The sequence below is a fragment of the Nannospalax galili genome, unplaced genomic scaffold (assembly GCF_000622305.1).
Source record: "Nannospalax galili isolate Female #2095 unplaced genomic scaffold, S.galili_v1.0 scaffold423, whole genome shotgun sequence".
Taxonomy (NCBI): Eukaryota; Metazoa; Chordata; class Mammalia; order Rodentia; family Spalacidae; genus Nannospalax; species Nannospalax galili.
The window spans coordinates 842,022-856,141 of NW_008350949.1; the positions used below are offsets into that span (position 1 = coordinate 842,022).

At 40.1% G+C, this 14,120-nt stretch overlaps 1 protein-coding gene across 1 annotated transcript in view; it reads right to left on the reverse strand.

The window, feature by feature from the left end:
* The window catches only part of Cpb1 (carboxypeptidase B1), a 29,445-nt gene that overhangs the window by 9,252 nt on the left and 6,073 nt on the right, over positions 1 to 14,120 (reverse strand). Inside the window, exons 3-9 of the mRNA XM_008848048.1 lie at positions 12,247 to 12,371; positions 5,781 to 5,880; positions 5,587 to 5,688; positions 4,584 to 4,685; positions 2,206 to 2,316; positions 2,033 to 2,123; positions 607 to 809 (exon numbers count right to left, since the gene is read on the reverse strand). Of these exons, the coding sequence (XP_008846270.1) occupies positions 607 to 809; positions 2,033 to 2,123; positions 2,206 to 2,316; positions 4,584 to 4,685; positions 5,587 to 5,688; positions 5,781 to 5,880; positions 12,247 to 12,371 (834 nt within the window). The remainder of the gene's footprint in view (positions 1 to 606; positions 810 to 2,032; positions 2,124 to 2,205; positions 2,317 to 4,583; positions 4,686 to 5,586; positions 5,689 to 5,780; positions 5,881 to 12,246; positions 12,372 to 14,120) is intronic.

Here is a 14,120-nt window from a genome sequence, read left to right on the forward strand (position 1 = left end):
GCTGGAGGAAGCAGGTGACTGGGGCGGGTTCTGGGGTTCTAAGAGCTGGGTCCCCCTTCTCATTCTCTCTCTCTGCTTCCTATGTGTGGGTGAAATCTGGCTCCTCCATTTCCTGACTGACAGGGACCTCACACTCTCTGCCACCATGCCTTTCCTGCCATGATGGACTGTATCCCCTCTGGAACTGAAAGCCAAAATAAACCCTTTCTTCCTTAACTTGCTTTCTGTCAGAGTATTTTATCACAGCAACAGAAAAAGCAACTGATGCAATCAATACAATATTGTGGTAAAGCCAAAGGCTCTGGGACTATTGTAATTTTGAATATTAATTAATAAACCACATGGGGAATCAGTCCCTGTATCACAATCCCATTTCTTTTATCCAATTTATCCAGCCAGCTCAAGTCCTTGTAAATATATATATATCCACTTGTAAATATATATATATATATAGATATAGATAGATAGATAGATAGATAGATAGAGATATCCACTACCAAAAGTCAATAAGAGAACTTGCAGAAATTATTCTTACATTTTTTTCAGAATTAGAATGAAACACAGTTTCAACAGTGAACTGTTCTAGCGATCATTTTATCTACTTACCAACTCTTCATGGTTCTTAGGTAGTTTATAATCATAGGAATAAGGATAGAGTATTAGCTGGGAGTAGGAGTGGATTGTCAGATACGCCTTGATGGAAGAGAGGTTGTTACGGATGAAATCAGCCAGAGCCTTGGTCTCTTTTTCAGACTCTGCGGCTGGTCCACAGTAAGTGTCGGAGCAAGGGCTTCGAGAGGCTCCCGCTTCTGCAAAAATATATGTTGCTATTAACAGCCAGGAAGTACTTATTGATGTTCTTGTAAGAGATGCTTGGTGTTTCAAAATTTTAAATTTGGAAGTTAAATATAAATTTTCTCAGGAGTCCTTCCAACAGTTCTCCATGATTTCATATATGTGCATATGCCAACATCCGTATGTGTATATACATGTGTATTTAAGAGATTAAGATACATTTTTCAACTGCTATGATAATTTGTACATTAAAATTTATTTATTTTTATGTGTGTCAGTGTTTTGCCTGCATGTGTGTGAGTGCACCCATGTTACGTAGTGCCCATGGAGGACAGAAGAAGGCATCAGATCTCCTGGAACTAGCGTTATGGATGGTTGTTAGCCACCATATGCATGCTGGGATTCAAACCTGGGTCTTCTGCAAGAACAGCCAGTATTCTTAACTGCTGAGCTATCACTCCAGGGCAAGAAATTGCATATTAGATCACCACTGTCTTTCTGCTACATCAAGAAATTGCATTACATTTTTATTTAAATATTTAATGATCGTGTTTAAAGTTTTTATCTATTCATTTTTATTTTATGTGCATGAATATTTTGCCTGCATGTATGCAAGTGCATCCATGTCATGTGAAATCTACTGAGACCAGAAGAGGGTATCAGATCCCCTGGAACTGGAGTTACAGATAGTTAGCCACTATGTGGGTGCATTCTTAACTGCTGAGTCATCCACCTCTCCAGCCACTGATGGCCGTGTTTAAATGTTCGTTAGATTCTGTAGGTCGTACATCTCATAAGTACTTAGATTATGTCTGGTGTGTTCAGTTGTATGCCCCAGCGTTTAACCTAGCTGGGAACATAAGAGTGCTCAATGCATTTTTATCAAACAGATTAAGAAACTGTTTTCTGTCTTTTCAAAAGGTTAGAATTCCAAAACATAAAACTTTACAGTTTGTTTTGAATATTGACCTGTTGTTTTCTTGTGCTATTTTTCCTCTTATTTTTTCTAAAGATTTTATATATATATATATGTTTGCCTGTGTATGTGTGCGTAGGTTCCTGCAGAGGCCAGAAGAAGGTGTTGGATCCTCTGCCTCTGGAGTTACAGGCCGTCTGCTCAGAACTGAACCCTGGTCCTTAGCAAGGGCAGCCAGTGCTTTTAACCACTGGGCCATCTCTCTAGCCCCGCCCCTTATGTTTTTTAACTTGTGTGACAAATAGTCAGCTGGATACTTACCACACCAACCAGCATTAAAATTTCTGTTGGGATCCACACCAACACAGGAATTTCCAGCACGAGTAGAGCGGGTCTTTCTCCACATTCGGCTCTGAAAGTGGAATAGGTAGTTAGTACAAACGTCACAGACAGTGACTGATTCTAATTTCATCAGTCCCTCTTGGTTCATATACCTTGGTCCAGGTGTAGACATAGCCATCAATATTCAACACAGGCAGGACATAAAAGTCTAATTCATTAAGAAGCTCCGTCATTTGGCTCTCAGTTCCATAGGTGCGAACAGCCTGTATGTGAAGAGCAAAGCAGGATTTCATGGAAAAATGAAATGCATGACGCTGCAAGGATTTACACGGATTGGATGCATGTTGACTTGGTAATGGAAGCAGTATCCCTTATTGAAGGTATCATGCCCAATTACTAGGCTCTCTTACTTACAGGTTTTCTACTGAATCACCATCTTAGATTCAAATTCAACCGTTTCCTAGGCTTACCTGAATAAACCATAGTAAATCAATACAGAAGTTCTCAAAAAGAAATTAGTTGGTTTTTTTTTTTTTTTTTTTTTTTTTTTTTTTTTTTTGTTTTTGAGACAAGGTCTCTCTGTAGCCCCAGCTGGCCTGGAACTCCCTATGAAGACCAGACTAGCCTCAATCTCACAGCGATCTGCCTGCCTCTGCCTCTTGAGTAGTGGGACTAACGGCATGTGCCACCATACCCAGCCTAAACAATTAAGTTTTGTATGATAATATTCTTATATTTTAAAAGCACTTCAATATAAGATTTTAGACTTAGAGAAAGAGCTGCAAACAGCACAGGAAGTTCTCACGTGCTCTTTGTCTAGCTTTCTCTAATGTTATGGTTTGTTTTTTGTATTCAGTATAATTATCAAAGTAAAGAAATTAACATGGAAACACTATCATAAACTAAATTTGAGATTTTTATTTCCTTTTCACTAGTTTTTCCATTAATCCCTTTTCTTAATTTAGGATCTCATGTTCACTTTGTTTGCTACGTCTTCTTTTCTCTTGTTTTTGAGATAGGCTCTCAGACAGCCCAGGATGGCCTCAAACTTGCTATGCAGTCAAAGCTGGCCTTGGATTCTTGATCCTCCTGTCTCTACCTCCCAAAGTCTGGGATTGTATGCTGGTACCGGAATAGCCGGTTCTTACACCCTTTAGTCTCCTCTGCTGCAGGATAATTTTTCAGTCTTTTCTCATCTTTTCTGATTACGTTATTGAAAAATGCTATTAGGGTTCGAAACCACAGCAGCCTTCCCTGTCTCCAAGAGGGCCTCAAGGACCTCACAAGCCCCTGAGAAAAGGGAACTGAGCTGATAAGCACCTGGTCTTTGAAGTCAAGGGAAGCAGACTCTTCTAAAAGGCAGCTTGCCTTTCCTTTGAACTCCGGAAGACAAGATAAACAGATTCCACCTTTTAACCAGAGACTTCAGGAGCCTTTTAGTACAGCAGTTTTTCCCTGACACTTCCAGACCCAGATCCTGGCTGGCAGACAGAAGGGAGCAGGTTTTACAAACCCCCTGAAGTCCCCCTATAAAAGCCCCAGCTCCAATCTGTGGGCTGACATTGTCCCTTCCCTGAAGGGAACTTGTCCTGTCCGAAACAAAACTCTATCCTGCTGAGAATTTTATCTGTGTCTCGGTGTTTCCTCCTGATCAACCCTGTTCGTCCTTCAGCTACTTTTACCTGTCAAATACTATTCTGGTTATTTTGCCGAATGGCCCTCAGTTTAAATTTGTCTGGCTCTTTCATCATTAGTTTTTATCATTAGAGAGGTTATGCACTTTGGGGACGGCTATTGCAAAGGTGCCCTGTCTTTCCATTTCGTAACAGAGGTGGCTCACGATATCAATATGTTTTTTGTTGCTGGTGATATTAATCTTAAGCACTTGGTGAAAATATTTTTTCTACTGTAATTTTCCCCTTTTTAATGAATGTATTTTATAAGGAAAATACTTTGTGACTCTGAAAATATTTCTCCTTAAAGTTTTACCTACTAATTTTGGCATCCCTTAGTGGATTTGCTAAGAGCATTATTACTGTGGTGTTCACAAAGTGACTCAGTATTTTGTTTGTCCTGTGTACACATTATTGATTATAAGTCTCCCCCAAGAAGCAGTTCTTTCTTTCTCTTTCATTTATTTTTGAAATCATATATTTATGTCAAGATGGGTATACAGATATTTAAAACTTTAACATTTAAAGCTTATCAGGAGATAATAATCAAGTTGTTGATTTATCCATAACTATCAACTTTTAAAAGACCAGTCACTGTACAAGCTGTCAGCTTGTCCACCAAAGGTAGGTGAGAAAGTACAATTGAGTGAAATTAAAAAAAAAAAAAAAATCTAACTTAAAAAGTCTTGTCTTACAAAGTCTGTTGACAATGTCGAAATGAATTTCCCCAAACAGGAACTTGGAATTGTAGATGTTTGTGTGTGTGTTACTTTGTCTTTTTAGTTAGGTTACAAAAGAATTAATGGAAATCAACACTTTGCATGTCTTCTACCAAAAGTCATTCTACATATACCTACCTCTCTCACAAACCACTGACAAAATGCAGGCGAAATCCACTCTCTTGCATGGAAACCACAGTCCATGAAGACGGCAGGCTTCTTTGCTTTAGATTTGCCCACCTATGTGAACAAAATGAAAAGGGAAATGAGAGCCATCACGTGGTACCCTTGGGATAGCGAGGTGCATTCACAGCTGGCCTGGGTTTTCGACTCGGTAGGTGAGACCCGACAGCAGCAAGCTGTGTCATCCGATAACACGTAACACCAACACAGTTTGTTCTTGTCTCTAGACAGTCATGATGTTTAAGCTGAAAGCTCGCATTATCATCATCATCTTTATTAGGCTTAGCAAGCTCACATTTCCATAATCACCATCATCACCCTATTCACTGTACTCATGTGAAGGTTATTTTCAGCGACGTGACTACAACTGGATGAGTAATAAGTAATTATGACTGTTGCTGACTTTATGAAAAACTCCCTTCTCTCCATTTATTGGAATTAACATGACAAAAAGTGCACTGAGAACAGAAACAACTTGTTGATATTCACTGTAATGAAGTCTGATAAATGTGAGTGGTGTGACAGACATGACTTGTAAACAACAGCTTACAGCTTACAAAGGGCCTTGGAGACCACAGGTGGAAGAGATGACTTTCATCCAGGTGGACAATCACTTAGATGCTTACAGGAATGTGGTTAAATTCACAGCGCCATTAAATGGACTTAGTACTCGTGTGTGTGTGTGTGTGTGTGTGTGTGTGTGTGTGTAGCAATATTAATCAAGGGATAGGTCATGAGGGCTGAGAAAGTGGGGTGAAGTGATGTCAACACAGTGTTCATGTGTGAAACTGTCAAAAAATTTAAAATAATAAATCCATGCACAATTAAAAGAATCAAGGGATCTATTTGTTCTAGCAATTTTAGAGATAAGTACATCAGCGAAACAGATGTTAATGAATTTAGAACTCCTTGATTTAAATCACTCAGATATGGTAAGGTCATGGTTAAAAATACTCACCTTGAGGACATACAGATTACGTCCTTCAAATGTGGTTCCAATGACACTTCGAGAAACGAGGTCTGGATTCTCAGAGGCAACTTGTTGAGTCCAAGCCTCTATCTACCAAAGGGAATCATTATGGATTAATATTATGTTGCTGTTTCAATCCCCTCTCCCCCCAAAAGTCTACCAAAGTCAAAGGCACGTAGTACCGTTTCCCAGCTGTTGTACTTTGTGTAGCTGTGTCCACTTGCACGGGTGTGGCTATCAAACTGAGCCTCCAGAACATTCTTCATGTTGCTCATCAATACCCTGTGTGAGTCAAAGTGGATGTTTCTATGAATGTGAGCGTATTCTTCCCTAGTAAGCGCATGCGAAGATGAGAGCCTCTGGCTTAGGATGCAGAGAATGCAGTGCATTCTCCATGGATCCGCACATTGGCTTTCACTGTTCTTGAGGCCATACAAGCTGAGCTGCTTAAGGGAGATTCTGGTATTGACTGTAAAAAATGAGCCATTGAGGACACTGAAGGGGCTGAATCAGATGGACTCTTCCTTGGCCCAAACTTCAAGTACCTGGGTGACCCTAACCTCAGAAATGGGTTCCTCTGATGCCTGGGAATTTTGCCTCAGGGTCTTGGGCATCCACACAACAATATGCACTTGAGGCCTATGTGTGTTTTTTCTTCCTCACGGATGGGCCTGATTTTAGCACTGAAAGCCCCTGTCCCAGAAACCTATTCAGTCTCATCCAGGTAACTGATAGATTCGGTAACTGAGGGCCGAACTCCAGATTTTTAGGAACATAACTTGCTGGTTGGAAATTCAGAAATATTGACAACGCTAAATATTTATTAGGTGGAAAGATACCAGATTTAAAGAACTAATGTCCACTTATCTATTTGGCTGGCTTAATAATAGTTCAATAGGAAGGCAATACAAGAATTGGAGACAGACTCTTCGAGGCCTGCTGTGCTGGTTAGCTTTAGTGTCAACTTGACACACCTGGGTTGAGGGAGCCTCAGTTGGGGGATTGCCTCTATTGGACTGGCCTGTGGCCATGTCTGTGGGGCATCTTCTTGATGAGTGATGTGGGAGGGCCCAGCCCACTGTGGGTGGTGCCACTCCTGGGCAGGTGGGCCTGTGTTGCATAACAAAGCAGGCTGAGCAGGGGCCAGGGGAGCAAGCCAGTAAGCAGTGTTTCTCCAAGGCCTGTGCTCCAGCTCCTGCCTCCAGGTTCCTGCCCTGAGTTCCTGCCTTGGGCTCCCTGATGAACTACGACCTGGGAGATGTAAGCTGAACAAACCCTTTCCTCCCCAAGTTGGTATTGGTCAGAGTGTTTTGTCACAGCAATGAAAAGAACAAACCAGAACACCTGCCTATTCCTATAAATGCACAGCTTGGTTGCAAATTCCTGTGCATCCTGCTCCTAAGGAGCAGATCTGAAAACATCTATTTTCACCTCCCACCTACTTTGAGTGGAAATTATGCTTGGAAAAGGGACAAAAGCTTTTGAGCATCAGTGTCCTTGATCACTGTGAATATTACAAGACAGAGATCCATTCCCTGAAACTTTATTATCCACATTTAAGCCTTGAAATTTTTTTTTATCTGACATACAGAGAATTGCAGGAACACATCAAAAGCCTGCTTTTCCTCCCTTTGACCCAAGAGCATCTCTGAGTCTCCCTCTGAATGTTCCATAGCTCCTCTTCCATTTGATGAATCTGGGTATGAACATGTGTCTGTTAGTGGAAAATGCAATAAATTAATACTAAATGATTTGGCTTTTTAGCAAATACTGTCTTAATGACTTAACTTTTCTTAAGGTAGTATTTTAAAAATGGAAAAGATAAAATCTTAAAGTTTATCTGTACAAAGAAGATCTTGTACTGAATAGTCATCAAAACTTTGTTAGTGCGTTAGTTTTTGAATGTGTGCAGTTTACCCCAAACTTAGTGGCTTAAAGCAACATAGATTTATCAATTTACAGTTCTGGTTAAGTGAGAAGTCCCACATAGGTCTCACTGGGATATATTCTTTTCTAGAGTTCTTGGGGAGAATCTGATCCCTCTGAGTTTTTTGCAGCTCCTGGAGGCCACCTGAATTCCTGAGCTATGGATCTCCTTCCTGCTCTCTAAAGTCAGCAGTGGCAAATTGAGATCTCACTTCTAATCACTGACTTCTTCTGTTTTCCTTGTCCTTGTTTAATGACATGTGGATCTTTATGAACAAACACTGTCTTCCCATTTTAAATTAGCTTGTTAAGAACATTAAACCTCGATTTCTCTTTGTGATGCAATGTATCGTGTTCAGGCATTTGAGGATTAGGATGCAGACATTTTGGGGGACCATCATGAGTGTAAGTGCCATAATTATTTTCAGCATCTAAACTGAAATATGAAGAGGAAGTAGAGAGAATAGCGAATTGGGTATCGAAAAGTCAAAGTCGTTGTTTGGCTCAATTTACATATTGGTTTTAGAAATATCATGTACTCTCTGGGCCTTAATTTCGTGATTTGGGAATGAGGATTTTTGATTAGAAGATGCTCAACGCCCCTTTCAATTCTGAAGTGCAGAACAAATCCATAAGCCCTGGTCATCAACACAGATGCCTTCTGAATTCTTTGCAAAACATCCTCTATTTCGCCTTTATAAACCAAGAACAAATGGAGATACCAAACCTTAGAATGTAGTAACAAAAATGATCTTTAAGGAAAACTAATAATGAAGCAAAAACAAATAAAGCAAAACAAAAACATGTAAACTAGAAAACAATCAACTGCCAGGAAACCTCAAAAAAATAATTGTATTTCCGTGTCATCAAATGGAAAGAACAAATCCTGCCTAACACAGACGAAATTCTCTCAACAAAACAAGAATGAAAGAAAGATCAAACAGAAAACGGCAAATGGTTATATGTCAGCTTTCTATCTTCCTAGTGCCTGGTTGTGTACCTAAGCCCTTGTACATGCAAGGGAAGCACTGTACACTCACTGAGCGACAGCCCTAGCTCTGTACATGTTAAAGTTTTCCACTACCAGTGAGCAAACGATATGCATAGGTTACATGGCTTCTCACTGGGTGCCTAGAGAAAAGTTATACTGTTAATTGCTTCTTGGCACTCCATGACCTTGGACTAGCTAAAGCCATAATCACCGCCATGGCTGATCTTCAGCAATCAGGACTGGGGGAAGGAAGCCTCAAAACTTGTATAATGTGTAGTTATCCTTTCACCTGTGCCTACAACTCAAGTTCAAATGACTTCGAGAAGACTTCGAGAAGACTCAGTGACTGATCGAGCTTGTCATAGTGTTTTGCCCTAAGAGACATTCTCTCAGAGTTATTACTGTGCTAAGTATTTATCATTTTTGCTGATAACCAGGACAAGGAGGTATAAAAATTAGTTAACGTTACTCAACAGTAAAAGTATCTTCTTGCATCAAAATCAGGTTGAACTGAGATGCTGATTTTGCCCAAAGACTGGAACTTGACCTCAAATGATCTTTTCCAGGCTTATGGTTATTTGGTTTTATTAGATTTAGAACAAAGAACTACTTTAGTTCTATGACAAAATTTTATTACTAAATAATTACGTACTACTGTAAAAGATTAAAATAATGGTTCTTAATATAATAAGGACCTCACTGCGGCTCTAAAATACAGAGACATATACTATTTCATATTTTATATGCTTTTAAAATAGTGCCATCCAATCTCTTTTTATTTTTTTTAACATGCAAGTAAATTAGATCAATGAGACTCTCAATAAAGCAAGAAAAGAGAGACATGGTGTGGTTTTATCCAGTTTGCAGATTCTGCAAAATGGAATATTTCATAGGTCTTTGACTGTATGTCCGGTTGGAACTAAAAAACCCTGATATGGACTCATGACACTTTTCTGCACAATTCTTAAATATGCAGAAAAAATGACAGTATATGTAGTTAGCAGCATGTAGCCTTTCTCTGGTTTGGATAAGGGGAAAGCAGTCTTTTTGGAATTTGTAGGAAGGGACTTACAGTGCTGCCTATCAAAGGATTCTGTAGCTTGGCTTCAGACTGCGAACTGAGGGCAGATACTATTCAATTCCCAGTCTTTCTCTGCTTAGGGATACAATCTTGCGGTGTAATAATGCAGTTTATTTTTATGCAGGCATTTTAAAATATTTCCCATGATAATTTAACATCTGTTTAAAACTGCTAAATGATATAAGTCTTGGTGAACCACTGAAGGAATCTGAATGCTATTTTGGTGGAACTTGTGTAATTGATGGTCCCTGTTAAACACAAAGAAACAATTGTAAGTTCTTACCAGCAGGAAATGAAATATAAACGAGTTGCCCTATGAAATAAAAGTGTGATGTTGCTAGAGAGATTCTTCAGGATTCCTAGGGTTTAGCATTTAGAAAATTATATGTTACATGTGTTCTCAGCAGTGAGCAGAGAAGAAAAAAATCAAAATCTAAGTCCTAGGGAGCTCCCTACATTCTACACATTCATCCACAATTCCATGAAACTTGCTCTTAGAAGAAGGGAGTGAATCTTCGAGCTGACACTGTAAATGAAGATTGAGAGGGGTTCAGAAGTCATTTCACTGTCTCAAAATATGAAGAGAATTGGGAGTTATTTCAGTTGCTAGTGTTAGTCCATTGTTACTGGTTTTCCTTTATTTTTCTCAAAGAATTCTAGAGAAACAGCTCATCCCCTTGAATGTTACTGAGGTTCCAAAGCTGAGCTTTTTATCCTTGCCAGATAATAACAAAATACCACAGACATGAATCTTAATCATACCTTGCAATTTACTAGGTTATATTTGCTTTCAAGAAGGACGTTTAAGGTCACATTTTGACACTTAACCTCAGGAAGGGTCAGATAGCTAAGTCATATGAGGCATGGTAATGAACTTAAACATAGTAGTTTTGTTAAATCTTTAAAAAGGGCTCTTATAAATTGGGCGTGTGCCTTTACTTTAATCTTAAGATTTGGGACACAGAGACTGATGAATCTCTGTGAGATCGAGGCCAGTCTGGATTCCATAGTGAGTTCCAGGCCAGCTGGGGCTACAGTGAAACCCTGTTTCAAAAAGACCAAAAAAAAAAAAAACAAAAAAAAAACAAAAAAACAACAACAACAACAAAAAAAAAAACAAAAAAGTTTTTATGTTGGGTTGGAGAGACATCTCAGTAATTAAGGGTGTATACTGCTTTTCCAGAGGACCTGAGTTCAGCACCCACACCATGTGGTTAGGGATCGTTGGATAAACATTTGCACACTCAGAGCTGAACCTTGAGTATTTCTTTTGCTCCTCCTTGGTCTCTCCCTGGAGAAGAGCTCGGTACTGTCCTACAGATCATTCTTCATTCCCTCTCCTGCAGTTGTATTTAGTCATCACATTCTCCCCACCCCCAAGCCTTAGCGTATTGTCTATTCTCTGCTGAGAGGAAGGTTTTTCTATGTCTTTGCCTGGCTAACTCCCATGTCCTTAGTTCTTAGTCGAAGTCAGCCCTCCCTGACTCCTAAACTTCATCTGTTTCCCTCAATCTCAAGCTTTCTGCTCTTTCTGTCATCTATTATGCACTGCCCCAATCCATCACTTAAAGTCTATTAATTCCCCTATTGTATTCGAAGCCATAGCTATCCTTTTCTGTACTGAATGCAGCCAGGATCAGTGTCTATTTTTTCGGGTCAGCAATGACAGCTTTCTCTTCTTAGGTGGACGTTCTCATTGTGAAAGATGTAGACGGAACAATGTGGTATTTGGGGAGAGGAAATTGATCAGTTTATCCAACTCCTCTCTAGTCTTTTGGAGATCACTTTCCTTCCTTTTAATTCTTCTTCCACCCTTTTATCATTAGAGGGAGTGATGGGCTCTTTAGCAAAGGACAGATTAGCCCTAGTCTTATTCTTAAACTAGAAGACGATGAAGAGCTTGCACTGTTCACAAGAAGTCTGATAACCCAGAAAGAAAATCTGAGGATAAAACTATGTCAGGTGATAATAGTGTTCATTGGTTTGACCTTTATATATCACTTTAAAAATAGTAGCAGGTCACATATTTGACTGGTTCAAGAGTGTAAAAGCATTTTTCATTAGAACAATAACTAAACATGAAATCTACCAAGTCTTAAAATACAGAGTCCAGTGTCAGTTCTGCTGTCACCTCTTTGTGTGGGTAAAACATAGTGTGCTGGACAGCTTTAGTGTCAACGTGACACACCTGGGTTGAGGGAGCCTCAGTCGGGGAATTGCCTCTATTGGACTGGCCTGTGGCCATGTCTGAGGGGCATCTTCTTGATGAGTGATGTGGGAGGGCCCAGCACACTGTGGGTGGTGCCACCCCTGGGCAGGTGGGCCTGTGTTGCATAAGAAAGCAGGCTGAGCAGGGGCCAAGAGAGCAAGCCAGTAAGCAGCGTTCCTCCATGACCTGTGCTCCAGCTCCTGCCTTCAGGTTCCTTCCTGCCCTGAGTTCCTACCTTGGGCTCCCTGATGAACTGCGTGTGACCTGGGAGATGTGAGACAAATAAACCCTTTCCTCCCCAAGTTGGTACTGGTCAGAGTGTTTTGTCACAGCAATGGAGAACAAACGAAGACACATAGTCATCACCTCATTTTTTAGCATCCCATGGTTAGTCTTAAAGAAGAAGGAAAGAATTTTAATAGCTATAAAGCATAAACTTACTCATAGAGAAATTCATTCTGTTCCAGAAAGTCCTTCACAACAGCAGTATCTTCTGCTTTGACATGAAAGTCAACTGTACTGTGAGGTTTGATTAGTGTGGCAGAATCTGGTTTCCAGAAGTCAAGCTAAATAAAAAGGTATACTGTATTAAACTTCTATAATTCAATGGTAAATTATAACCTGAGGACACACTACTGCTCTACTGTATATAGTTATTTTCAAACTTAAATTATTCAAGAAATCTCTTATAAATATCTCCTCTGAGTAGATAAGGTTAAGACCAATCAGTTGAAAATGTCTACGGGCTGGGAAGATGGCTTAGCAGGTAAGAGTTTTGCTGTGCAAGCATGAGACCTGAGTTCAAATCTCTAGAACACAGTTTAAAAAAAACTAGGAGTGGTTGCACATGCCTGTAACCCCAGTGCTGGAAGGGAGGGAGGGAGGGAGGGAGGCAGGGCCGAGTCAGGAGGATCACTGGGACTTCCTGCTGTAGGTTCAGGGAGAGATCCTGACTCAAGGGGACAGGTGGAAAGTGATAGAGCCAGACATGGGCATGTAGAACTGCACACACCCATGTGCATATCACACACACACACATATACTACACTCTTACACATACACACACAACATTAAAAGCATGTTTACAGGTACATATGTAATCTTGACTATCAAAAGACATAGTACTAGTTAATTAATGTCCTCTAAGTGCTCTCTTGTGTCTATCCATGTTCTGGAGCACTTGCTTGTTTTGATAGTCTTTTTTTGCTTTTATGAGACTCTTTTTGGTAATGATTAAAACTGGAAACTGATAATGAATTCACTACAGACAAAAAATAATCAGTGCGAAGAGAAACTGAACTTTCCTTTTTACTTTTTTTTTGGTCTTTTTGAGACAGGGTCTCCACCTGGCCTGGAACTCGCTGTGTAGATCAGGCTGGCCTTGAACTCACAGAGATCCTCCTGCCTCTGCCTTCCGGGTGCTGGGAGTAAAGTTTGCGCCACCACATCCGGCTTCATTTTTACATTTCAAATGACTTATTTTCATGAATCTCTCTTGGAACTTAATTCTGCACATGTCGTAGCAATGTAAGCACTAGGAGCATCTTCCCCATTTGTCTTCCACCATGGCTGGACACAAAGCCCTCTGGGGATCTAGCAATGTACTGAGATTTCCATGGTATTCATCAACTTGTTTTGGGCTTATGTCATAGGCTCTGTGAGATGAGTGATATAATGGTGGGCAAATCAATATGGCTTTTGCCTTACTGGGGGAGCAATTTCAGAGAAAATTAAGTAAAATGTAAAAGTGTGAGTGACATGTTTGATGTTCTAATGCTTTTATTTATGCATGTATTGTTTTAAAAATCCCCTTTTCATGAAAAATATTGATGAGACTATACTGCCTCTTGGAAGTACATGTTCCTATTTCTTCTTTGTGCTATGAAAAATAGACTATACTGCCTCTTGGAAGTACATGTTCCTATTTCTTCTTTGTGCTGAGCAGAGGCCTGGCAGCCTGAGATGATTTTGACAGTGGGTTTTCCTTTGCTCCTGTGTCTCATTCAGTATCCAGTATCCAGATTTGTGAGCCGGACTCAGGCTAGAGATGTGACTGCTGGTGGTGTTTGCAACCACTGCTTGGAAACTTGGGAAGGAATTTATGCAGATTTGGAGACTACACAGCAGAAACTGACGAGGTGAGGTGTGAAGGTGATTGAGTTTTAGATACACTTGCAAGGAATCCAGTAACCAGATCTTGTCCTGGTGATCTTGAAACCACTGTACTGGTCCAGTGAATCGTGATTCATCATCAGGGCAATATAGGATCAATGGGAGGCATGAACATATGATTCCAATAAGGGGGATTCCAGAAG